Genomic DNA, 27,945 nt, shown 5'->3' with positions numbered 1-27,945 from the left:
AGCAAACTTCCTCATCTGTTGGTTTAAAAACTGCTGTTGTTGATGCTTTGTCCGATCTTCTCCTCTCGTCACAGCTCCTGAAGAGCCTCACAAAAAGACAACAATAATCCCAGGTTATCAGGAGGTAAAGTAAAAGATTAACATAACAGGTACACATTGGTGAACATCACAGGTAATTTCTCCCTTCCTCTTAAAAGTGTTTGTTATTTTGCTACGTTATGTTATGTCTCAGATTTCTTATTGTTTTTCAGCATCTGCGCTTCACTAGACCTACTGGATCATCTGAGGGATTCGACTGAATCAAGATGCTGCTGTTCGTTGAAGCTCTTCTTCTCATTTCAGCTGCTCTAGCACAGGTAAAGTTGTGAACTAGTATGAATTACAGATTACAGACATGAACACTGATCATCGATCATTATAATTCCTGCAGGATCACAGAACTGCTGATGCTGAAGGACAGATATTTCCACTGGATATGGCAGAGAATTCTGTTGATGACTGTTATGTTGGTTGCAAAAAGAACATGTCATGTCTGGTTGAGACAGAATTGCTAGAAAGGGAACTCAATAACTCAACTAAATTCAGAATGGTTTGGCAAGATGCTGAAAAAAATCATGAGCCTCCTGCAGATAACTTGACAGAGAATCATTCAATCGCCATTCACGTGTACACTAACTCACGTGTTGATATATATCAGGATTTAAATGATGCTGTTTATAGTGATAAACAACAATACAAAGACAGTACATACACATGGTATTCACTTCAGTTTTTGCTGACAGAAGCGATACAGATTCTGAAGGAATCACAAAATGGATGCAAGTCAACTTATCGTGGAACAAATGATGAATATGATAAGAATGTTCTGAACAAACAGGTTCGGTTTGGCCTGTTTTCATCCTCCTCTCTTGAAATTAAACCAACAAAGCCTTATGGAAATGTATCTTGTTTTGAGATCTACACTTGTGAAGGTGCTGATGTGTCAAAATATTCTACATTTCCTGGGGAGAAAGAGGTGCTGATTCCTCCGTACGAGAAGTTTAATGTCATTGATGTCAAGACAATAATAGATTATAAAGATCTCTGGTGTGAAACTGTGTTTGTGTTGGAAAGCACTGGAGTAAGAAGTGACCTGAACTGTGCTCTACTCAACAGACCAACCAAGTCTATAAGAAAAAGTTGAATATTTTAGTAAGTAGATGCTTTGGTAGAAAGCGATTTACATTGCATTCAAGGTATAGAGGCCATGCATTTTCCAATGTCAAGGAATTTATGAGGCCCTATATGACCTTGGCACTGCTATTCTGCCCTTCTGTTTGAGCTGTAAGTAATACTTCAAAATATATGTTGAATGCTGATTTAAATGATTACATGAGTTGCGTTAGTTCCACACAAATCAATAATTACCTACACATGATTTTTGCCTTCTTAATCAGAAACATGGTATTGCTGTTTAATCTTAAGTTGTGTGAAAATGTGCCTTCAGAAGTAAATTAGAGGCCAGTCAATGTCTTTATATGTTTTCAGTGTCATAAGATGATGTTGTAAAACAGTACATTTTCATTTCCTTAGCTTTGATTTAATGTCTACTAGATTATTCAATAAACTTTACTTTTTGCCACGAATTTGTTTCCTGCTTCCTGTTCTTCCTCTCTGTCTCTAACACTGTAAAATGACTACACTGTAGTGGAGCACCACCGAGTGTTCATTTCTACCAGTGATGCTTGATTCAACTTCCCACGTCTACTACCTGCCCAGACATCAACGGGGTTGTAGGTTGCCAGGTTGAGGTCACAAATGGGTTGGAATTTGTGTGATGTGTCGATTGTGTGAGTAGAATGCGTTTTATACAAGATCTGGCAACCTAAGAATAATATATTTATGTGATTATTCATATAACAAGGTTTGGGCCATACAAATTACGGGAGTTTCCCAGGAGAAATAAAACGTGCAAGGGCCAAGAAATGGGTATGAAATACGGGAGACTCCTGGGAAAAAACAGGAGTGTTTAAAGGAAATGAAAATGAAGTCTTATGTTCACTTTTACATCCAAAAACAGAACACCAAGATTGCTTACGAGACATTGTTGACGCTGCAGCTGCTCGAGCGCAGAGAAAATAGCGGACGACGTACAACTCCTTGAGGGCGGAAACTATGGTAATACAGGGCTGTCAGTCAGCCGTCGTGGGCGGGGCCATCAAAACAGCATGTCTAATGAGACTGCTTTGGTTTAATGGGAATTTAAAAAAAGGAGTGGGTGGATTTTTATCATTGTAGGGTGGTTGTGTTCACACACTGCCAACACACATTTATGTCCATGTAAAAGTGGATTTTGCATAATAGGTGCTCTTTAAAATAAAGTTTAAAATGGCTTATTTTGATGAGATAAAGTAAAAACATATGTTGTCATGACTTATTGATCATGTCAACTTTTACAGTGTAAAAAATCCATGTAAGTTTCTCTTGAAAAGAGCATCTGTTAAATGCCTTCAGTGTAAACTAATCTAAACGAGCTGTTTATAATATATTATGTGAACATTCTGTATTATTGTGGTCTAGAGTTATTCTTCCAGAACACAAAATGTTAATAACTACAGTATACTAGACATAATAATGTTAAACATTATGAAAACCACAGAGATTTTTTTTATGAGGCTCTTAGCTGAAGTACAAATTACAGTATGAAAAAGTTATAAAAGTTTAAATTTACTGTAAATCAAATGTACGTATTACTATGACAACTGCAATTCCCAAAAACATTTTACATCCCTATGTTTCATAAACTTTGATACTTTTTTACTTGGAATAAATAAAGACTTGTTGTGTTGTTCTTGTTCTACACAGACTGTCCATTTAATGATAGGCTGACTTTACTGTTTGGACTGTTTTAATGTTGCATGGACCATCTGCTGCTGTCCTAGTGGTGTTTATTACTCTCATCGTAAACCTGTTTACACAATAAAACAAAACTGAAACTAAATAACAGGAAAGACAGAAGAAGGGAATAAAGACGTAAAGTCTATAGCCTATCTTTTGTGTAACTGAATAACACATACTATCAGCAATCATCAGCAGTACGGAGATAAAAAAAAAAAAAAACCCTCAAAAAATAGTAACGTCTGCTATAAATTATGGTAAAAATATAATTTTCAGAGACACTCGCTAATGTTTGCGAGAGAGAAACTTTTACTTTGATTTCTAACCTTTACTTTCACCTTTAAACTGCCATGAGGGTCGAGTCATGTGATCAGATATATAAACTTGACTAAATGAGACTTCAGGCTAGAAATATCAATTAAACCGAAGCTCATCAAACAAAGAGGAAATAATCATATACTATTATAGGTGTGTCTTCATAAATGACCATGGAGAAACTACTATTCCCATGATGCACTGTTCTGCTTTACGTAGCATGGGGTGAGGTAATGAAAGAAACAGCAACATCTGTTCCGACAGGTTACATTGTACATCATTTCTTTTTTTATGTGAAAGATGCTCTGCATTTATAGTACTTTCAGCTTGAAGACAGTAAACTGACATTGTAGTTTTGTGAATTACTGTGTGTGAATTACTTTCAATAAAATCCCATTAGAGAGATTACGATTTCTCTCTGTTGAAACCAGAAGGAATGTTTTGATCACTAATTATATGAGTCTGAAATCAATCTTTAGATTTTGCAAATGTCTCTGGAATAAACAGAGATTCATGCTTTCAATAGCAATCACAATGTGTCATATCTTTCCATTATTCATAAATGCTATCTAGCATGTCTTTGGGTTGTTTGGCACTATGAAAACCTCACAAATCTTTAGTATGTGGAACAAACTGCAGATACTGAGAACACAGAGATAAAGAATCAAAAAACTAGACAACATCAGGCTTTTCTTGAGAGGGTCACATATGAAAAACAAACAAAACTTAAAGGGATAGTTCACCCAAAAATGAAAATCTGATGTTTATCTGCTTACCCCCAGGGCATCCAAGATGTAGGTGACTTTGTTTCTTCAGTAGAACACAAATGATGATTTTTAACTCCAACTGTTGCAGTCTGTCAGTCGTATAATGCGTGTCAATGGGAACACAATCTATAAGAGCCAAAAAAACATGCACAGACAAATCCAAATTAAACCCTGTGGCTTGTGACGACACACTGATGTCCTAAGACACGAAACGATCGGTTTGTGCGAGAAACCGAACAGTATTTATATCATTATTTACCTCTAATACACCACTATGTCCAACTGTCTTGAGTACATGCACAGCATCCGGTGCGTGAGGTGTGTACGCGCTCTGGCGTAGTTTAAAGGATTAGTTCACTTTCAAGTAAAATTTTCCTGATAATTTACTCACCCCCATGTTATTCAAGATGTTCATCATTCCAGGATTTTTCTCCTTATAGTGGACTTCAATGGACTCCAAACAGTTGAAGGTCAAAATTAGTTTCAGTGCAGCTTCAAAGGGCTTTAAATGATACCAGACGAGGAATAAGGGTCTTATCTAGCGAAACGATCGGTCATTTTCTAAAAAAATACAACTGTATATGCTTTATAAACACAAATGATTGCCTTGCAAGTGCTTCCAATTTCCGTATTCTTCAAAAAGCTTACGCTGTATGTCCTATGCCTTCCCTATTCTACTTACGGAAAAAACGGAACTGGCGCCGCGTTTGTTCCGTAAGTTGAATAAGGAAGGCGTACTGGAGGTACTGATCCATCCTTCAGGAACTTTTTAGCGCAGACATAAACGCATATAGGTAGATCCGGGGGCGCATTCTCTTCAAAAACAAAATTAATCCACTGCGTCCTCAGCGGCTCAGATGTCGAGATTAAAGGACGACTGCTATGTTCATTCTTATATTCAATAACAAAGCGCCTTAGGAGACATTCTTGTCTACACCTGCGCGGCATCGAAACAATGGCGGACTGTCTGTTTACAGCTCACTCAGGGCGGGTCTATGCTAAAACAGCAGTGTCCATCAAGAGTCGTGGGAGGGGCCTGTGCAAATTTACATCACTTTGCCAAGAACCTGAGAACGGCTTCTTCTTCTTCTAATAACTTTTTATGGGGGATGGCAAACCAACTTTTGGTGCATTTACTGCCACCAACTGGACTGGAGTGTGAAGCACTAATAAGCAGCTACCAAACATACACACACACACACACACACACAAAAAATTAGATTCTATTAATTATTCCTATTTCTTTAATATATTTTATAATAGCACCATAGATTCTACTTTGTTCTGCATGTTCTTTCAAAAGGCTTATCAAATTAAATGATTCAACACCCATATTTTTAACTTCATTAATGAGTTTTAATCTTTCTTTTCCATATTTTTTGCATTTTATTAAAACATGTTCAATTGTTTCTGCCTGATTACAATAAATACATTGTCCTGATTCATGTTTTCCAATTTTAAACAGAGAATGATTTAATCTAGTATGCCCTATTCGGATGCGTGAAATAATTGTATCTTCTTTCCTACTTGCTGCTGAATATTATACATAAATCTGCCCTTGCTATCACAGTTCCATGCTTCTTGCCATTTGTTATTTATGAATTCTTTAATTTTCCCTTTAACTTCATTTTTACTCAGAGTTACTTTAATATCTATTTCTGTATGTTTAAGAGCTTGCTTAGCTAGCTTATCAGCCACTTCATTAGCCTCCACTTCCACATGAGCAGGAACCCACAAAAATGTTATTAAGCTTACTCTACTTATTCTTAACAAACTTGCAAGAATCTCATATATAATGTCTTGCCTTGATGATTTTAGTCCACTTGCAAGGCTCGATAAAGCTGCGTAAGAATCAGAACAAATTACAGCTAAGCTTGGTTTTACATCCTCTACCCACTGGAGTGCTACCACCAGAGCAATTAATTCTGCTGCATACACGGATACATGATCAGTTATTCTTTTCTTCATACTAGTTTGAAACTTAGGAATATATGCGGCAGCAGCAGTTCTACCAGAGATAGGGTCTTTAGAACCATCAGTATATATATGTAACCATGAAGAATAAATCTGATCTAAATACTGCTGCGCAATAATGTTCTTAGGGGTAACTTTCTCATTCTTAATTTTTATTTGTATTTGAAAATCTACAACAGGCATAGGAAAAATCCACGGTGAAATTCTGGATACTATCACAGTTGGGCTAACATCACAATCTGCAATACCAACTTCTTGTGCTTCCCTTTTAGCAATCCATCCAAAGCTTTTGATGTTTATATTTCCATGCTCCCAGCACTCTTCAATCACCCTGAGAATGGCTTGATCTGACAAAGGGCTTATGATTTGTGGGGATTAAAAAAAAAAAAGCACTGGGTGGATTTTTATCATTATAGGGTGGTTGTGTAGACACACTGCCAACACACATTTATGTCCAAACACCATGCAAAAGTGAATTTTGCATCCGATGTCCCCTTTAAATACATTCAATCAAATGTAACACGTAACACACCGTTTACAGACATCACCGTAGATTAAATGATCACATGTAAGATAATTCACGATGTTAAACCAATATTATAAATCCGAATTAAATCCTCATGATAACCATTCATTACATGTGGCGAGCTCTCGTGCTAATCATGGAGCGTACATAGAGACAGATCACATTTAGGCCACGCCCACACGGGGGGGGGGGGGGGGGGCAATCCAACTGTCTCCATTGACTTTGTATTGCGTGACGCTGCCTCCTTGTCATTTCTGACTTATAACAAAAAAAAACAGAACAATGCCTTAAAGCTGCTGTGTGACAAGGTGTACAGCTAACAAGCTAAAAAAACCCAGAACTAAGTTTTTATAAGCTACTGAACCGTAAAAGCCAGCCTTTAAGGAGACAAAAGTGGATACAGGCAGGGCTGATGCCAAAAGAAATGTTTTCCCACACTGATCACATGTGAATGGCTTCACTCCAGTGTGTATATTCATGTGTTCTTTAAGATGTGATGATTGTGTGAAACTCTTCCAACATTGATCACATGTGAACGGCTTCTCTCCAGTATGAACTATATGTGACACTCAAGACTATGTTTGGTTGTGAAACTCTTTCCACACTGAGTGCAGGTTGTAGATTTCTAGGCTCTTCTTTTCTTTAAAAATGTCTTTTTAGTCTTTGAGCAACTCAAAGGTTTTTCTCCAGGTTTGACATGATGTTTCTCCTCCACTTCACTCAGTTCACTCAGTTCTTCACTCTTTTCTTTCATTCCAGACCAGATGGAAGTGAAACAATGAAGCATTTTGGCCTTCAGCCTCCTCAGAGTATGTCAGGTTCAACATGAGCTGCAGGTGTAGATGTCACTACTGGAAGTGGCAAGCGCACTTGATCCCCTAATTAAGGTAAAGATGATGATATCAGATGAAAGAGTCAAGTCTCTCTCATGAGGTTTCTGCTCTCTTCACTGTAAATCAAATGAGCCAGATTACAGAGATTCTCACCTTTTGTCTTTAATGGCTGGTGGAGCCCCTGTCCCATTCTTTGAATGGTTATACAGACTGGATTAGGACTTGTGAGACTCTAGAGTCTGGGACAGGTAACTGTACCTCAATACTTCATTTGCATGCTTTATTGAAGGTCTTCACCTAGATTTTTTGTCTCCATCTCCAAACACTGACCCCATAAAATGTAAATAAACTACAGTGAAACATGGCTACAGTTGAACTTTGATGACTGCAGCGTCACACAGCTCATTCTCAATGAAGAATCCTACTGAAGATACATCAAGTCTCCATGGTCTTCACATCTGAATTTCCAACAGTTCCACTGACTTCCATTCATATGTCAATGTGAGACACTGAAACACAAGCTCAAGTGAATTTCCCTGCATTCCTGTGTAGCGAATCTGTACAGGTATTTAATTAATTTATGGGTGAAATATATGAATATAATAAATCATAAAGCTTTATGATTAATTATAATACATATACCGACCCGAGAGGGAATTATACATATATTGTGAATTAATTACAACGAATTATAATCAGTCACATATATGATTAGTTCTGGTTTGATAATAATTTAGAGAAACTATTAGTTTGTCCAGCAAACCGTTAGCTCCTCATAGCCGATTATAAAAGGAAGGTTTTTCTCTGGCCACGAGAAAGACTTCCTATTCTAGCATCAATGCGTAAAGCAAGGATACTGGATCGAAACGTTAAAGTGACCTGGGTTTGTTGCATGAGCAAAAAAACAATCGAGCATGAATATAATGTATTTAATATATGAAACTACGGATACAGAGACTATACTACTAGACATACACAAACAATACACATATATAGAAAACGAAAGTAAAGTCAAGAAAACAGAGGTGATCAAAGGAATGGCAACTTACTAACAGTTAAAACCTTCGAGAGCCAGCAAGGAAACTCGGCTTGCTCCTCCTAACTCGATTGCTCCTGTCTGCCTCGCTGCTCAGATTGGTTTGCGTCTGTAACTCCGTATAGCTTTGTTTTGAATCTCTTACTTTTATTCATTGTTGCTTATTTTTTTATTACCTTATATGTAATATTGCCTACCACACTAATCTGACGTCGCTAGCTTGTAATATTTGAATCTAAATCGCTGTTACAACGCATTTGCATTTGCAGCGCTAGCCTGTTAACCTGCTAACAGTCGCTCGCGCGCTCTTTTTTCAACGCGTTCTTCAAACAGCTGTGGTAAGTCGGATCAGTCTACAAACACGGTGAGTCATGTCATCCTCTCCCAGCATTGCTACCTGTTCCATTTGCCACATGTTTACCATAGCTCTCTCTGTCAGCGACGAGGGATTTACATGTCATAAATGTAGGGAAATAGTCAGGCTGACAGAGAGAATCTCAGAATTAGAGACACGCATCCAAACTTTAATCGAGGATAGTAAGAATGCAAGGGCTTCAGATACTGTTTTGGATGCGACTAGCTTAGTGAACTCTGTACATTGTTCGGTTCCGGCTGTAGAGCCCGCGCAGCAGGGCACTTGGGTAACGGTGAGGCGGCCTAGCCGCGGAAAACACCACTCTTCCGTTCCAATAAGAACATCAAACAGGTTCTCCCCACTCAGTGATACACCCACTGAGAATCCTGTTGAAAGTGCCCTAGTTATTGGCGATTCTATTACACGGAACGTGAAAATAGAGACACCATCCACCATAGTCACATGTTTGCCGGGAGCCAGAGCACCTGACATCAAAGCAAATTTAAAAGTGCTGGCTAATGCTAATCGTAAATACTCTAAGATTATTATTCACGTCGGCACTAATGATGTTCGACTTCGCCAGTCGGAGATCACTAAAATTAACATTAAAGAGGTGTGTGAACTCGCAAGTACAATGTCAGGAGAAGTAATTTGCTCTGGCCCCCTTCCTGTTCGTCGGAGTGATGAGATAGTTAGCAGATTATCATCACTCAATGGCTGGCTGTCTAAGTGGTGTCCGCAAAATAATATAGGTTTCATAGATAATTGGAAAAGTTTTTGGGGCAGACCTGACCTGTTAAAAAGAGATGGTATTCATCCCTCCCGGGATGGTGCTGCTCTTCTCTCTAGTAATATGGCACATAGTCTTAGAACTGAAACATGACAAACTGGGGCCCAGGTCAGAAAGCAGACAGACTGGCTAAACCGACCGTCTGCTAGCTGCCTCTCGTTACAGAAGTCAGAAAATTCAGATAACTCTCAACACATAGAAACTCTTACACCTAGATATTTTCAAATAGAGACTGTGTCTGTACCCCGAATTAGTAAAAACAAAAAACTTCCAAACCCATTTAATGGTAAAAATTTAATTGATGTTCAACAAATAAAAAATAGAGATAATAATGCTAAACAAATGATAAAACTCGGGTTGTTAAATATTAGATCCCTTTCTTCAAAATCACTTATTGTTAATGATATTATCAAAGATAATAATCTAGATGTGCTGTGTTTGACAGAAACTTGGCTAAAACCGGACGATTACATTACTTTAAATGAGTCTAGTCCTCAAGGTTATGATTATCGACACAATGCCCGTCAGAAAGGCAAAGGGGGAGGTGTTGCTGTAATCTATAGTAATATTTACAGTATTAGTCAGAAGTCTTTCAAATATAATTCCTTCGAAACTATGGTACTTTACGTAACATTATGTAAGTTGACATTTGTGCTGGCTACTGTATACAGGCCACCAGGACACAATACAGACTTTATCAAAGAATTTGCTGACTTTCTATCAGAGTTAGTACTAGCTGCAGATAAAGTCCTTGTTGTTGGTGATTTTAATATTCATGTAGATAATAAAAAAGACGCATTAGGATTGGCATTTGCAGATATTCTAAACTCTATTGGTGTTAGACAACATGTGTCAGGACCCACTCATTGTCGTAATCATACTTTAGATCTAATATTGTCACATGGAATCGATATTGATGCTGTTGAAATTCTGCAGCAGAGTGACGACATCTCAGATCATTATCTAGTCTCGTGTATACTACATTTAGTCAAGGCGGCCAAACTGCCTCCATGCCATAAATATGGTAGAACCATCACTTCTACCACTAAAGATTGCTTTATAAATAATCTTCCTGATCATTTTCATCGCCTTAGCATACCAGACAGCTTAGAAGACCTCGATGTTGCAACAGAAACTATTGCCTCTGTCTTTTCCAGCACATTAGACTCAGTTGCTCCTTTGCGTTTAAAAAAGATTAAGGAAATTAATCCAATGCCATGGTACAATGACCACACTCGGGCCCTAAAGCTAGCAGCCAGAAAAATGGAGCGCAGCTGGAAGAAATCAAAACTAGAAGTATTTCGTATTTCGTGGAGAGAGAGAATGATTGAGTACAGAAAGGCCTTAAAATCTGCTAGATCTGCCTATTTTTTTAAACTCTTAGAAGAAAATAAACACAACCCTAGGTATTTATTTGATACAGTGGCCAAATTAACAAGAAATAAAGCTTCAACTTCTGATGTTTCCAAAGAGCACAGCAGTAATGACTTTATGAACTTCTTTACTTGCAAGATTGATAATATTAGAGAAAAAATAACCATGCAACCGTCTACTACAGTATCGTGTCAGATAGTGCATTGTAGTGTCCCTGAGGAAAAATTCAATTCATTTACTGCTTTAGGAGAGGAAGAATTGTCTAAACTTGTTAAATCATCAAAATCAACAACATGTATGTTAGACCCTATACCAACTAAGCTATTGAAAGAAATGCTTCCAGAGGTCATAGACCCTCTTCTCAATATCGTCAATTCATCTTTATCATTAGGATACGTACCAAAAACTTTTAAGCTGGCTATTATTAAACCTCTTATTAAAAAACCACAACTTGATCCTAGAGAATTAGTCAATTACAGGCCGATCTCAAATCTCACTTTTCTGTCAAAAATACTAGAAAAGGCAGTATCATCACAGCTATGTTCCTTTTTAGAAAGAAATGGTATCTGTGAGGATTTCCAGTCAGGATTTAGACCGTACCATAGTACTGAGACTGCTCTCATTAGAGTTACTAATGATTTGCTCTTATCATCAGATCGTGGTTGTATCTCTCTATTAGTGTTACTGGATCTTAGTGCAGCATTTGACACTATTGATCACAATATTCTTTTAAATAGACTCGAAAATTATGTTGGCATTAGTGGAATTGCATTGTCATGGTTCAAATCATACTTATCTGACCGTTATCAGTTTGTAGTAGTAAACGAAGACATGTCATATCGATCACAAGTTCAATATGGAGTACCACAAGGCTCAGTACTAGGACCGTTACTGTTCACTCTGTACATGCTACCCTTGGGAGATATCATTAGGAAGCATGGCGTTAGTTTTCACTGTTACGCTGATGATACTCAGCTCTATATTTCTTCGCGCCCTGACGAAACTTACCAATTCACAAAATTAACGGAATGCATAGCTGATATAAAAAATTGGATGACCAGTAATTTCCTACTACTAAATTCAGAAAAAACAGAGATTCTAATTTTTGGACCAAAAACTTCTTCACGTAATAACCTAGAATATTGTCTAACACTTGATGGCTGCTCTGTTAAGTCTTCGTCGTCACTTAGGAACCTGGGTGTGCTTTTTGATACCAATCTTTCATTTGAAGGCCATGTTACTAGCATCTGTAAAACCGCATTCTTCCATCTTAAAAATATATCTAAACTATGACATATGCTCTCAATGAAAAATGCAGAACAGTTAGTTCATGCGTTCATGACCTCAAGGCTAGATTACTGTAACGCTCTACTGGGTGGTTGTTCTGCTCGCCTGATAAATAAACTACAGCTCGTACAAAATGCAGCAGCTAGAGTTCTTACTAGAACCAGGAAGTATGACCATATTAGCCCAGTTCTGTCAACACTGCATTGGCTTCCTGTTAAACATCGTATAGATTTTAAAATCTTGCTAATTACTTACAAAGCACTAAATGGTTTAGCTCCCCAGTACCTGAGCGAGCTCCTAATTCATTATAGTCCTTCACGTCTATTGCGATCTCAGAATTCAGGCCAGCTGATAATACCTATAATATCAAAATCAACTGCAGGTGGTAGATCCTTCTCCTATTTGGCACCTAAACTCTGGAACAATCTTCCTAGCATTGTTCGGGAAGCAGACACACTCTGTCAGTTTAAATCTAGACTAAAAACGCATCTCTTTAACCTGGCATACACATAACACATTACCAATTTATATTTCCAAATCCATTAAAGGATTATTAGGCTGCATAAATTAGGTCAGCCGGAACCGGGAACACTTCCTATAACACCTGATGTACTCGTTACATCAGAAGAAGAATGGCATCTACGCTAATATTAGTCTTTCTGTTTATCCCGAGGTTCACCGTAGTCAACCGGATCCGGGCCGTATCCAGGTGAGACCAAGGACCTGCACCTTGACACGACCACAACGCAGCCCTGAAGTATCAGCAGAGATTGAGTCAACTAGATCATCCCCTGTGAAGGCCTCATCGACACGACAGCCACGACACAGTTCCTCAACAACCGTCCATACCGGCGTGATGAATACGATCCTCAATTGGATGGAACTGAAATAAATACTTTTAATGTTGCGATCCTATTGGACTTATGATAGCAACCTGAATTGTAACAAAGCACTGTTGGCCAGAGGAGAACTGGCACCCCGACTAAGCCTGGTTTCTCCCAAGGTTTTTTTCTCCATTTTAACACCAATTTGCCACTTGTCTGCCACCTGATGTCACCTGATGGAGTTTGGGTTCCTTGCCGCTGTCGCCTCTGGCTTGCTTAGTTGGGGACACTCGACTTGACATTTGATATTCAACAGTGCTTTTGATCTGCCTGCATTGACACTATTCTTTAAGAGCTGCTGTGCAGCCAAACAATGTACCAGTTATCAATGTAAAGCTGCTTTGACACAATCTACATTGTAAAAAGCGCTATATAAATAAAGGTGACTTGACTTGACTTGACTTACACATCGAGCTTAAAACGCTTTAAAAAGAATGGTTCTATACTTGCATAGGTTCAGGTGCTGTGATCGTTTCGTGTTTCTGCGGGAGTTTCGGTGCGTGCGGCTGAAGTGATTGGTCCTTTTCCGAGAAGGTGTTCTTCGGCGGGATTTTCAAACAAGGGTTTAACTTAAGAGTAAGATAACCGGAAAATAAAGAAAAAGAGTCCGTCTCCTAGGCGATGAAGAGTGAAGACTTAGGTCGACGGATGAAGAGGGTTTGACAAAGAAACTTGTTGCCAAAAGATGGTCGTCCCGAAGAGAGGGGGCGCGTGATGGAAGCGCGGTCACCGAGACGTCCGGGAGAGACGTGTGTGAAATGGCGAGAGACAATCGAGAGACAATTGAGAGATGCGTGTCATTGTGTTTTAAGGACAACAGGCCAGAACGCCTCCTGGGATACATCAGCCAATGATGAGGGTGCGATTTTGGCGGGCAAACTCTTTCTTTGTCTCCATTTATGACCTAATTTGCATGGTTTATGAAGTGTCCCATCTGAGTACATTTTCTTCAAAGTACCATTAAAAATAGAAAAATGCATTTTACAGTCATGTGACATACATTTTCAATTAGAGCATAACGAAAGCTTTACAATGAGACCAAACTTGTCAGATGGCAAAGACATAAAAGGTGAGATACAGTTTATACTTGAGTTTTATCGTTTAGAAGAAAACTGATACAACTACAGTCATAGCTAAGCTTATATACTAGGGATAAATACATGCACCTTTAAATACAGCGACGGGTACATATTGGCACAGTCATATTTGGAGGATAAATGTACATTCACAATCTCCATGCGTGTTTGTGAGTGTCTGTATGTGTGTGTGTATTGGGGTTGTGGCCAGTGTCTGTGACCATATCACCTTTAGTCCCACCAGGGTGACTCTTTGAAGTCTCTGGAGCTGGTGAGAATATGTTCTGTTTTTCTTTACTGGGGTAACAAAGGTGCCAATGGGGCAATTGGTCCCGGACTTGCCGGAGCCGATTCGTGATTTACATGCACAGTTCAGGAGGCTAAAAGCATTCTGAAGATTCTAAAGTTGATTGACTCCGCCGGATCTATCCAGACGCTACAATCCCCCTTTCGGCCAACGAAGTTCCTGTGCGGACTTCGTTGGACGGTAACAAGGTTCGATGGCACATGGATCCGGATGGTCAAGCAGCAGGTGGTTCCTACTGGTTCTCTGTCCATCTCGACGAGGCTGGGCATTTTCTTTGCCTTGAAACTTCCTCTCCTCTGTCTCCTTTTGAAGCCTTGAGGAAGGGCAGATAGGCACTTGTCCATGGACTCTTGCATCCCTTTGGTCCCTTCGGATAGGATGGAGGCCAGGCCCAGGGTGAGTGCGTACTTGATTGCTATGGAGAGGCAGAGGGCTGTGTCAGCAGCTGTCCAAGCCTGGGCTATAGGTGAGCTGGTCAGGACGGGCAGTCGGGAGAGTGCTTGGAGGGCTGTATCAACGGGAGTAATGTCAATTAGCTGGGACCCCCTTTTCTCAATCATCAGTTCCAGTTCTGGATCTAAGGTGTGGTTGTGATTTCCGGAGGAGGATGAGATTTCCAGTTCTGACGGGTCCTCTTCGCTTGAGAGACGGTACACTGCCAGATTGTTGAGGTGAAGGATGGAACCCAGGGGTACCTGGATCCACATACTTTGATTGGGCAGGCTGACACGAGTGGCCGTGTCGTGCTGATTGTAGGTTAGGGTGTCGATGCGAGTGGGGGTGTGGACGAGCAGTCGAGCGCCCACAATCTTGGCTTGTGTTCCGATGACTGGAGTGTGAGGCTTGGCCTCGGCGGGGCAGCGTGTGTTGCTGATCACGGGCTGCAACCGGCAGATTCCTTCAGTGTGTTCTCTGAGGGAAGGCTTGTTAGAGCCGAAGCAGTGAATGTCTTTGGTCAAAATGCACCTGCTCAAATGGGGAGCCAGATACAGCTGTGGGTCGCTGTAGTGGTAGACTACCACATCTGAGGTATGTATCTTGGGATGGATGTTACCTTGCCACCACCAGACATTGACCTTATCTTTGGGTCTGTAGATGTTATCTGGTTCACCGATGGGTGGATTGAGAAGGACGCCCACCTCATTCTGCTCTGGGTTGGCGCGCAGTAGGATGGCAGCACCCAGAGAGTCAGCGAGGTGGGCTGGAACAGTCTTGGTGGGTCTGCCAGTAGCAAAGTCCAGCATAGTTTGTACAGGGTACTGAGGAATCCTATTTACAGCCACACTCTCCATAGAGAAGCTAACTTCTCGCAGCAGGTCTGTTATCAGAGCTATGACCAGCTGACTTTGGGCAAAGTCATTTTGGAAGACTGTAAACAGTTGCTTCATTGAGTTCACCGTTTGGATCAGCAGGAAACTGTGAGTACAAAGAACCACCACAATACCTTCCCAGGATTTGCCGATGGTTTGCAGGGTTTGACGCTGCTTTGCAAGTTGTTTTCTCAGCTGTGGGCGGAGCTCGTCGAGGTGCTGGTGAGTGGAGTAGGCTGTGATGATGCTGGGGTCTCCTGGTTGGTACAGGTGCACCGGCAGCATCACCTGCCGCGCCGTCATTAGTTCAGTGGGGGACACCCGAGTTGACTCCGGTGTGGTGTTCATGGTGGCTATGAACCCCAGAGGAAGTTTTACATTCCAGTCTTTCTGGTTGACTGACCATGAGAATGTGACTCCTCTGCGTTGCAGTGGGGTTCTGGGATTTGTGTTTGCAGTTTGGACTTGACAGCAAACCTGACATCCTCTGACATCCTCTGCCACATCTTGCTGCATGCTGGGCCAGTACGCCACTTGTTTTAATGTCTCATCAGTGGTTCTGGTGCCATGGTGTCTGGCACATGGTGTGTCGTGGGCGTATATCAGTTCACCCCCCTTTTGGCCTTGTGGCATTACAAGCTTTGGCGCTGTGAGGTCGTCAAGGACATGTTTTAGGATGTTTAGTCCCACACGCAGCATGTGGTTGATCCCATGCAGCCGTTTGTGGCTAGGGGTCGCCGTGGGACCAGATGCCGTGATCGGGAGGTTGGAGGGGTTTGAGTGGTGGTTTAAAATAGTTCGTAAGGAAGTGTTGGTAATTTTGGTTGTCAGTGGCAGTGGCCGTAAGGCGGGAAATGTTGCAGGAACAGAACGCTGGCTGCAGGTTGCTGCTGCCACACTAAGGGTGGGTGACTGGGGTGGGGGTGACCGTAGATTGTTATGCAGCGTGCCAGTCTTGGCACGGGCAGTAGTTTGGTCGTTTGCGCCTTTGCCACGCCCTGGTTGTTTTGAATGTCTTTTCACCTTTTTCCAGTAAACAATCATGTCGTGTGTTTGAGTGATGTCATCACATGCTTGGAAAAGGTGTTGGTGTTTGACCGGCTTGTTGTTTGCGGTTTTGAAGCCATTCTGTTTCCAGCCCGGAAGGTGGCATGTGAAACTGAGTCTGGCGTAGTTTGAGTCTGTGCAAATGAGGAGTTCTTTGATGTTATGGGTCGATGCGACTTGGAGGGTTATAAGAATAGCTGCTATTTCAGCATACTGCGATGACTGGGGACCCAACCTGAAGTATTGTGGTGGGCAGGGTTGGTCGTTTAACCATAACACCCCTGCACCTGCCTTTAGGATGCCCTCATGGTTGTAGGAACATCCATCGACGTAGGCAGTGGGCATACCTTGGCACGCATTCTCTTCGAAGTACTTGTGACAGGTTGGTTGTTGTTGTTGGGGTACTTCTACCTCCAGTGTCAAAGCTGGTGCGTCATCGGAGCAGTTTTGGCAAGCAGCCAAGCCGTCACCCAGTGCAGACTTGTGGTTTTGGGCATATCGTGCCTCAACGTTGCGCCCCTGGAGGGCCATCAGCCATGTGGCGATGCGTGAGTTGGTGACTACGCCATCTCGGATGCGTTGGCTGTTGAGGAAGGTGACAGGTTGGTGGCAGGTCTCTATGATAACCTTTTGCGCTCCGATGTAGTTGGAGAATCTTTGGATGGCCCATACAGTACAGAGCAAAGCCTTTTCACAGTCTGAGTATTTACACTCTGGTGACAGCAGTGTCTTGCTGGCATATGCTACAACTCTTTTGTCTTGGTCATAGCGTTGGTAAAGGCCAGCACTCAGGCAGTCCTTGGAGAATCCAGCTTCCAGGTAGAACTCCTTCTGTGGATCCGGGTAAGCCAGACATGGAGCTGTACACAAATGTCGTTTCAGTTCGTTCATGGCATTTGTTTGGGTTTCTGTCCAGACAAATGGGCAGTCCTTTTTCAGCAGAGCAGTTAAAGGTCTTGCAATGTCTGAGTAGTTCTCTATGAACTGCCGTGAGTAGTTGCACACACCTAGAAAACTGCGTAGCCCTGAGACATTAGTGGGAGGCTTGATGTTTTGAATAGCTTGGATGCGGCTGGACTGCGGTTCAATGCCCTGGGAACCGATGAGTAGACCCACGTAATCGACCTTGGTCCGGCACCATTGTCCTTTGTGGAGGGCAATCTTGGCACCGGCAGTGGCTAGTTGGTTCAGAACATGGTCTATTTCTATCAGGTGGTCAGCCACAGTTGTGCTTTTCATGAGAACATCATCTACGTAGATAAGGTTCCCTCTCATTCTTGCATCCGGACATGCTTTGTTCAGGAAGATGTTGAATTCAGCTGGTGAGTTGGCATAGCCGAATGGGCACCGTGTGAAAGTGTACTGTCGGTTGCCGAAGGTGAAAGCCAGCTTGTGTTGATCGTCTGGATGTACAGGTATAGTCCAGAATCCTGAGGCCACATCAAGCGTAGAGAAGATAGTGGCTCCTCTAATTCTGGGTAGTTCCTGCTCCAGCTGTGTCATGGGCCATCGTGACAGTGGCACTTGCTGGTTCAATTTCCTGTAGTCAATGGTGGGTCGCCACTTGCCATTTGGTTTGAGAACGGGCCAGATGGGGGCTGAGTAGGTGCTGTTGCATGGGCAGATGACACCTTTTTCTTCCATGGAACGAATAATCTCCTGCACTGGTTCGTGTGAGGCAAGGGGAATTTTGTACTGTCTGACGAAGGTGGGAGGAGCACTTGGGTGTGTTGGAATGCGCACCGTGTGAAGGTTAGTGAGGCCACAGTCTAAAGAGTCTTTTGCAAATGACGCTTTGAATTTGTACAAGACCTGTCTGAGTTTTTGACGGTTTGCATCATTCTTTAGGGCATCTGCATCTTTCAGAATTTGTTGGACTTGAGACTCAAACCCTGGGAATGGCTCCTCCGTTGTGGTGTCATCTGTCAAGTTGGCTGTCAGAGGTGCAATGCTTTCATGCGTATCACAGGCAGGCTGGTTAGAGACTGTGTATACCGCAAGGTGTTGGTCCTCCATCAGCTCCGTTCTGCACACCTGTTCTGTGGGTACCGGCATGACGGAAGTGATGGAGATGGTCTTGAAGGGTGCTGTGAACACTGTGTTGTCTGAGCTCCCTTCTGGGATCATTGCAGCTGGTATTGACCCAATGACTGGTAACATGAGTTCAAAATCATGGGAGGTCCGGTGTGTTTCCAGTGAGAGCCTCGAACAGGGTGTGGCTGATCGCTGAGTTGTCTGCCCACAGTGCGAGAACAACGTCTGTCGTTGTTAAACCATTCAGCTGCAGGTCTGCTATGACCTTGGGGCAGAAGGAGTCAGAGTCTGTGGTGAGTTGCAGGGTGCAGAGTGGCGAACTTGAACTTTGCCCTGAGACAGGGTTCCCGCGGCTAGCTGCAAGATTTCCCGTGACCTCTGTGACTTGACAGTCTGGCTCAGGTGACCTGGGTGACTGGAAGGGCAACGGTTCTCGTACTTGAGCCCAAATTTTCAGCTGTCTGAAATCCAATAAGGGCTCAAAGCGATCTAGCAAGTCTTTGCCAATGAGCAAGGGAAACGTGTCCATTGGTGAAATGTATACGGGGTGTACCAAGCTCATTGGCCCAATGGTTAGATGAATGGGAGCTATTTGTTCAAGTTGGACCTCATTTTGGCTGTACGACTGCACATTTAGCTCACATCTTTGTGGTTTGAGAGTTCGATTTTGTCTCTTGGCTTTATCTCTGAGTATTTCAAAGAGGTTAGTTGACATCAAAGTGAGATCTGCTCCGGTGTCTACGAGCGCTTCAATTCTCACATCATTTTCCACAGTGATGGCTATGTACAGCTTTCGGGCCACCCCCTTTTCGATAAGGTTCCCCAGGAGTCTTGGTACCGGGGCTTGGGTGCTGACCGGTAAGCAAGTGGGGCTGGTGTCATGTGGTTCGTTAGGGAGGCAGACAACCAGAACAGCACTTTCTGGTAACTTGGAGTCTTGGTCATCGGTGTGATGATGTGAGTTGGTTGGCTCTGGATGTGCAGTTGTCAGCTGAGGTGGCTGGGTGACGCGGTCACTCAGTGATGCGCTAACTGATTCTGTGGTTAGTGGCTGGTCAGCAGTGATTTGGGTGTGAGGTTCTGTCGGAGGTTTGTCAGGGCAGATGTTGGGGGTAGGTTTCCGTCCTAGTCATAAGGAGTCTGGCTTGTCTTTCTGGTCTTCCTTACGGTGCTTTTCTTGAATCAGCTCTTTTAGGGCCTTCAGGATCTCTGCAGACTCAGACATAGCTGCACTGTTCTGCTCCTGTGAACGCTCGGACTTGGGCTTGTTCGGTGCACGTCGAGAGGCATTCTGTCTTTGGCGGTCGGGGCTTGACATTCTGGCCGATGAAGATCTGCCATTTCTGGGTCGCCGGCTGGCCTCCCATGTGGCGCCGCCGTTTGGGTGGCTGGGTGGCCGGGGCTTGTCCCAGACTCTTTCAGAACGCCCAGTCTGGTGCTTGGGACGGACACCCTCGTAGTGAGGCTGCCCTCTGTTGGCCAGGAACTGTCTTGACTCTCTGTTAAACGGTCTGTCACTGTGGTGCGTGTGTGCGCCCTCTAGGGCCAGTTCTGGACAGTGATCAGAGACCGGGTAAATGGTTGGATTTTTAACAGTCTTTTCAGATGCAGCCTTTTGCTTAGAATAAGCCTTGTGGGCTAAATCTCGCAGCTGTTGAGTAGACATACTCCGTGGGCAGGCCAAGACTCCCAGATGATGACTCACCGCAGGATGCAGATTTCGGAGAAACAAAGTCTTAAAGTTGAAATCTTCCTCCATTCCTGGCTCGTTACGTGCGCCGAAGTAGGCCCTTCGTATTCTGCTGTAGTATGCTTGTGGGGTTTCCAGTCGGCCCTGTTTAAGGTCCATGGCTGCGAGGAGCCCTTGGTCCGATTCAGGGTCAGAAAACTCTCTGATCAGAGCCTGTCGCAGCTGCTGGTAGTCTGATTTGACAGCTTCTGGCTGCCGATCTAGAAAGCTGCGCACATCACGGCTAGACGTGATTCGGAGCAGGTACAGCCTGTCCCATGCATTCACGTTGGCCACATTTTGCAGCAGAAAGTCAATGTCCTGCAAATACGCGTGCACGTCAACGCCCCCTGCTGGGTCTGGGGTGAAAGTGGGGATATTCTTTGCTAGCTTGTCCAGCTCTTTGGGAGCCATGCCGTGGCTAGTGGCACGGGTTTTCTGGAGAGGCTCCCAACCTTTTGCTGTTGAAGAAGGTTCTTGGCCGCTCGCGAGTGGGCAGTGGACTTTCAACCCCCTTTTGAACTAGGGATTCTTGACTGGGCCTACTGGCCAGGAGAAACTCTGTGCAGTGTGCTTCCCCTCCCAAGTCACCTTGCAGTCTATAAGAATGTTTCAGTTCTTTGTGAACAGTGTCCAATTCATCTCTTAAATAGTCTCTTTGTTGTTTCAAAGCAAGGATCTCACTTCGGGCCTGTTTAAGATGATTTTCGCAGGCCCGGGCCTTAGCGTCCCTTTCTTTCAGTTCGATCTCTGCTCTTGCTAGGAGAGTTTCACCTTGTTGGAGTTTTCCAGTTAGTTCCTCCCTGGATTCCTTTTCCAACTGCTCTTTACGCTCCGCCTCCAGGTGGAGCTCTGCAAGGGCTTTTTGGAGTCTCTCTACCTCCTCTTGTAGCTCGGGGTCGGATTCATCCGCTGTCCGATGCTGGTCTTTGGTCTCGAGGAGTAGCTGATCGAGGTGATGTTGAGTCTGGGCCTGATTTCTTCGGGCCTCCTTGGCCTGAAGCTTGAGTGCCGCTGCTTCCTGCTCCAGGAGAGCGTTGCTCCTTTCGCTAAGCCTCACTTGGGCAATGAGGTTGTGGGCAAGGCCGCCAATGAGCTTGGCCCATTCTTTGTGGTTGTAGCTCTGCGTCGGATCGTGGGCCATTAGTCGATTTAGGTCCCCGTCCAACTGCTCACGGCTCAGGTGCTGGAGGTCACCGGCGGCGTTGGGCAGGAATGCGTTGGTCATGACGCCCAACCAGGTCTCGAGATGATCCCAGTGGGTGTCAGGGCTGGATGCTCGCGACATAGTGGCTTTACTGTTGACGAGAGAAAGACAGCACAAAAGAACCAATGCAAGCTCGCGCAGGACTAGCGCGTTACGTAATACGTAATTAGCTAAACTTTGTGTGTGATTCCAGTTAACTGGTGCAGACAGTTAGTGGAATATAGGCCAGACACTTATTGTCGATGGCCAGGAACGACCACGTGGGTTAATTTGTGTCGGCGAGTGCTGGATTTAAATAAAGATCTTGACAGGCGGAGGCTCTACGAGTCTACTAATGACTTTGGCTGCTCGGCCGTCTATCTATTATTCAGCTTCCGTGATGGCTCTCACAGGCTCTGCCTTTATGTGAAATAAAAGAGACAAACAGTAGAAAAAACAGAACAGAACAGGATGGCTGCAATTTATGAGAAATAGAACAGTAAACGAATAGGAAGGAATGAAAATAGAATAGCAATAAAATACCGCAAGAAGGGCTAGAGGGGAGAAGTAAAACTTCAGCTTATTACCACAGCAAGGGTTTATGACGGGGCCTGACGAGGGCGCTGTCGTGTCATAAAACCTAGAAGGATGGTATGGCTTAAGAGCAAAAGGGGTTTTGCCAACACTTCTGATTGGGGAATATCAAATATTCTGTGGCTTTCACTGAGCGAAGGGACTGTATGTCCTTAATCTCGGCCTGGGGTGATTTGTGATTGCTCAGACAAGAACTCAGTGGCGGGGGGCAACCTCTCCTAGACGTTCCAACACTTGGCTGCCGTGTTCCTCGGCACCCTGTACCTTTTGCACTGCGATGCAACCTCTCAAACAGGGGCTTTCAGCACAATTGCATGTTTGGGCAAGGTGTTTGCGCCAACGGCCAGATTGGCGGCCAAAATTGAATTTTTCCCAACCCCAGAGTCTGACCCCGCAGGCAGTTACTCAAAGGGCAGTTCTGTCATGCAGAAACAGGGAAATTAAACAAAATTGCCTTTGTTGCCAACCTGGACTCGTTGCCTCTTTGCACCTGACACACCCAACCTGCTGATGTCCCTGCGTGTTGCCCCCGGTACGAGGTCAGAAGTGACCAAGGCCAGTGTCTCTCACAGCCAGTGAGAGATCCGCCAGGCTAGTTTGCTCCGCTCACTGGAACTCACTGGAACAACCGTCAACTCACCACCGATCGCTAGAGGGCCCTTTTTGCAAATACACAAGTGGTCACGCAAACACAGCTTAATTGTAAATTTAAAATCTTAATTTAAATCTTGTTTAAACTGAATTTAAATAATCAAGTGTGTAGGACAAAAGAATAGGGGTCTAGACTGACAGTCAGAATGAATTAGCTAAAAGCAGAAAAGAAAAAATAAGGCAAGGTAAAACACAACAATTCAGAGGCACTTGATTCAAATTTGAATTAAACTCTGTTCAACTGAATTTAAATAAGTGCGTAGAATAACAGAATGGGAAAAAGAAAGGAGAAAGTCTTCCCTATTTGAGAATTCCCTAAAGGGAATTGCTTCTTGAGCAAAATGCCAACTGATTGACACTACTTAATTTTAAATTTCAATTAAATGTTGTTTAATTAAATTTTAAAAATAAGCGTATAAAATAAGGGAAGCTTGGGTGTGAGAATGCTGTTACCAGCAAATCACAAACAGGACACAGACCTAAGAGTGGATAAAAATAAAACAGTAAGTAATAACAAGAAAGGAATTTCCAAAGTAAAAGAAAAAACAAAAACAAAAAAAAAAAATAACTCAAGAGAGAAAGAGAGGGAAAAGTATAATGAAAGGAAATCAAGTAGAATAATAAAATAACATAGACAGAGAAAATCTGTGAACACAGGAAAAGCAGGAAAAGGGACAAACACTCAGAGACGGGAACTAACTTATCTGGGAGTGTCCACCAGGGGGAGCACTTTCAGAAAGTGAATTCCCTTGTTGGAAGGGAAACTTAATTTAAATTAAAAATTTAAACGTATTTAAATCAAATTCAAATCGGTAAACCACATTCCAAACACGATTGAAAAGCATAACCATCAACAAACATTTATAACGGCAAGCTAGATTAAAGTAGCCAAAAGGAATTTGGAAACACTTCAGCTCAACGTCTGGAGAGCAGAGCTAACCCAGAACGTCCACACGATGGCGTTAGTGAGTCCACACAACAATGAAGTAGGGAGGGGTGCCGCACACCTGAACAGATTGCCTTCTGGCGTCTGGTCAGAGGCACTGCATCCACCTACTTTAATTCGTGATATTTTAAATTAGCGCGTCTGTGGGGTTCTGATTCCCTTACGGCTGATTTAACTGCACTATCACGGTTACAAACTTTAGAATCTCGGCGGATTCTTTGGTGCCAGGTTACTGGACACTAATATGCCCCTTTAATACGGGTACACAATTTTGGGGATTAGTGGACCCCTGTTTGTGCAAACTTAGTGCACACGAATATGTAACTTTGCAGGATTTCTTCGCTGCTGTTACGAGTCACGCTGGATCAGGTCGTGACTGGCTCCAAATTTTTACACATCAATCGGATTTCAGATAAACTGTTTTCAGATTAGATTTGCAAGAGGTAACGTGATTGGTTAGCTATGCCAATGACGTTACCCAGGGAGCGAGACGCTATTTTGAATTATTGGACGACACAATAATTCAAATTTAATAGCGCTACAATTATGAGGCCTTCAGAAAGAGTCTGTGAGAAACTCGTCACAGCTCCTTTTCAACAAAAATACGCTGAATACGATTCAATTCGTTTATTCAAGCGGAAATTAATATTAAACTGTATATTGCAAAAAGATTGTCGCCTTTTGCAGATGCGAGTTTGAAATATTAATTGGACTGCAGTTTACTTTACGGTCAACAATTGACTACAGTGTTTTTAGGCACAAATAGCTTGTTAACGTTTTTTCAGAATGAGGGACGCGTTGTCGGCTCACTCAATAAGGCGCGCATATACACATTAAATCACACAAAACTATTTTTGGGTTGCTCATACACAAAACCAAGTTTAAAACGTTGCCCGCATTCTCCACCAAATAATCTGTAGCGAATCTGTACAGGTATTTAATTAATTTATGGGTGAAATATATGAATATAATAAATCATAAAGCTTTATGATTAATTATAATACATATACCGACCCGAGAGGGAATTATACATATATTGTGAATTAATTACAACGAATTATAATCAGTCACATATATGATTAGTTCTGGTTTGATAATAATTTAGAGAAACTATTAGTTTGTCCAGCAAACCGTTAGCTCCTCATAGCCGATTATAAAAGGAAGGTTTTTCTCTGGCCACGAGAAAGACTTCCTATTCTAGCATCAATGCGTAAAGCAAGGATACTGGATCGAAACGTTAAAGTGACCTGGGTTTGTTGCATGAGCAAAAAAACAATCGAGCATGAATATAATGTATTTAATATATGAAACTACGGATACAGAGACTATACTACTAGACATACACAAACAATACACATATATAGAAAACGAAAGTAAAGTCAAGAAAACAGAGGTGATCAAAGGAATGGCAACTTACTAACAGTTAAAACCTTCGAGAGCCAGCAAGGAAACTCGGCTTACACATCGAGCTTAAAACGCTTTAAAAAGAATGGTTCTATACTTGCATAGGTTCAGGTGCTGTGATCGTTTCGTGTTTCTGCGGGAGTTTCGGTGCGTGCGGCTGAAGCGATTGGTCCTTTTCCGAGAAGGTGTTCTTCGGCGGGATTTTCAAACAAGGGTTTAACTTAAGAGTAAGATAACCGGAAAATAAAGAAAAAGAGTCCGTCTCCTAGGCGATGAAGAGTGAAGACTTAGGTCGACGGATGAAGAGGGTTTGACAAAGAAACTTGTTGCCAAAAGATGGTCGTCCCGAAGAGAGGGGGCGCGTGATGGAAGCGCGGTCGCCGAGACGTCCGGGAGAGACGTGTGTGAAATGGCGAGAGACAATCGAGAGACAATTGAGAGATGCGTGTCATTGTGTTTTAAGGACAACAGGCCAGAACGCCTCCTGGGATACATCAGCCAATGATGAGGGTGCGATTTTGGCGGGCAAACTCTTTCTTTGTCTCCATTTATGACCTAATTTGCATGGTTTATGAAGTGTCCCATCTGAGTACATTTTCTTCAAAGTACCATTAAAAATAGAAAAATGCATTTTACAGTCATGTGACATACATTTTCAATTAGAGCATAACGAAAGCTTTACAATGAGACCAAACTTGTCAGATGGCAAAGACATAAAAGGTGAGATACAGTTTATACTTGAGTTTTATCGTTTAGAAGAAAACTGATACAACTACAGTCATAGCCAAGCTTATATACTAGGGATAAATACATGCACCTTTAAATACAGCGACGGGTACATATTGGCACAGTCATATTTGGAGGATAAATGTACATTCACAATCTCCATGCGTGTTTGTGAGTGTCTGTATGTGTGTGTGTATTGGGGTTGTGGCCAGTGTCTGTGACCATATCACCTTTAGTCCCACCAGGGTGACTCTTTGAAGTCTCTGGAGCTGGTGAGAATATGTTCTGTTTTTCTTTACTGGGGTAACAAAGGTGCCAATGGGGCAATTGGTCCCGGACTTGCCGGAGCCGATTTGTGATTTACATGCACAGTTCAGGAGGCTAAAAGCATTCTGAAGATTCTAAAGTTGATTGACTCCGCCGGATCTATCCAGACGCTACACCTGTTCAAGTTTACAGTAGAAACTTCACATACTCAAACTCTAGAGTGACCGCAGATTTAACTATTGTTCTTCTTGAGCGCTGACCGCATACTTCAACCCTGTTACCAAAGTTTTTGTAAGAAGAATAATCTACTATGAATAACTTTGATAATTTATGAGAAATACAACTTTATCAGTAATTATAAATCAGATTTTGCTTAAGTTATGCTTACAATCCTTATTGATAAAAAAAATCCAATTTCTATTCATCTAAATGTGCAGAAGTGTTTGAATTTTTCTAACATGAATGTTGTTCAGCATCATGAATGAATGAAGAATAAACACCAACCTCTTTGTTCTTCAGTATCTTCAGTGTGTTTCATTCTGCAGGGTTCTGGATCACTCATGTTCTCACTGTCCTCTTTAATAAACTCAGTCTTTGCAGATTTCAGCTCTTCCTGATGCTCTGATGCTCGTCTGATGGGAATATTCCTGTAACTGCAGTGGAAGGAGCTTAATGATAAGAAAATCAGCTGAAAGCATAAACAGAAATAAACGTACATATTTGTAGGCAACAGGTTACTTTTAAAATGCATTTCACTATAGATTTCAAAATATATGCTTTAAAAAGTAATTTGTAAAGTATTTCGTTAGATTACCCACGTTTTGTAACTTAATCTAATACTTTAGAATACTTTGGAAAACTAATAAGTATGTTAACTAGTAAAAAGGTAATTGTGACTTTTTATCTCACAATTCGGACTTTTTTCTCAGAATTGTGTGATATAAAGTTGCAATTGCAAGTTATAAAGTCAGAATTGTGAGACATAAACTCGCAATTATCCAGAAAAAAAGTCAGAATTGTGAGAAAAGTAGTCAGAATTGTAAAATATAAACTCACAATTGCAAGAAAATAACTTCTAATTTAAACTTATAACGTTTGACTTTAAAAAAACAAAAAAAAACAATTGGGAGTTTAAATCTTGCAATTCTGAGAAAAAAAAGTCAGAATTGTGAGATAAAAAGTCACAATTACCTTTTATTCTTATCTTTTCTTTTTTTTTTTTTTTTTACAGGGGACTCACAAACAACTGTCACAAAATATGAAAACAGTCGTGGATCATCCAGGTAAAATACTTTTCGGATGTAACTGTAATTTGATTACCACACATTTAAAATTTAATTGTAATGAAATACAGTTACTCAAATTTTGTATTTTAAATACGTAACTAAGTTACATGTATTTCATTACACCCTAAACCCTGGTAGCCAACAAAATCCCCTCAGTCTGTTGATGAACTAATGTACCAATGAAATGAGCTTTAAGTGCCAATTTACAGCAGATCTGAAGACATCAGCATAATAAATGAGGTGAAAACAGGAACTATTGACATGAAATAAAGAGTGTTTTCAGCAGTTTCTCTGTTAATATTGATGATCCTCAGACTATCAACACTCATTCAACAAGACATTCAGATCATCTCACTTTATTCTG

The 27,945-nt window shown here is 42.1% G+C and overlaps 4 protein-coding genes across 4 annotated transcripts in view; all 4 read left to right on the top strand.

Annotated features, from left to right (window-relative positions):
• Positions 1–27,945, top strand: part of LOC127509874 (uncharacterized) — a 196,512-nt gene that overhangs the window by 106,281 nt on the left and 62,286 nt on the right. The window lies entirely within an intron of this gene.
• LOC127510022 (ecto-ADP-ribosyltransferase 5-like) lies at positions 12–1,625 on the top strand. The gene is made up of 3 exons (XM_051889507.1): positions 12–172; positions 252–356; positions 431–1,625. The coding sequence occupies exons 2-3, from the start codon at positions 306–308 to the stop codon at positions 1,181–1,183; spliced, it is 804 nt and encodes a 267-aa protein (XP_051745467.1). The 5' UTR covers positions 12–172; positions 252–305; the 3' UTR covers positions 1,184–1,625.
• The window catches only part of LOC127510021 (ecto-ADP-ribosyltransferase 5-like), a 101,284-nt gene continuing 73,359 nt past the window's right edge, over positions 21–27,945 (top strand). Inside the window, exon 1 of the mRNA XM_051889506.1 lies at positions 21–124. The gene's annotated coding sequence lies outside the window, so the exon portion shown is untranslated. The remainder of the gene's footprint in view (positions 125–27,945) is intronic.
• LOC127510007 (uncharacterized) lies at positions 8,639–13,414 on the top strand. The gene has a single exon (XM_051889485.1). It carries the CDS (start codon positions 8,700–8,702, stop codon positions 9,564–9,566), a length of 867 nt encoding a protein of 288 aa, XP_051745445.1. The 5' UTR covers positions 8,639–8,699; the 3' UTR covers positions 9,567–13,414.

Source organism: Ctenopharyngodon idella, chromosome 3 (assembly GCF_019924925.1).
Source record: "Ctenopharyngodon idella isolate HZGC_01 chromosome 3, HZGC01, whole genome shotgun sequence".
NCBI classification, from domain to species: Eukaryota; Metazoa; Chordata; class Actinopteri; order Cypriniformes; family Xenocyprididae; genus Ctenopharyngodon; species Ctenopharyngodon idella.
The sequence above is the reverse complement of the archived record's forward strand: the minus strand, read 5'-3'. Positions and strand labels throughout refer to the sequence as shown.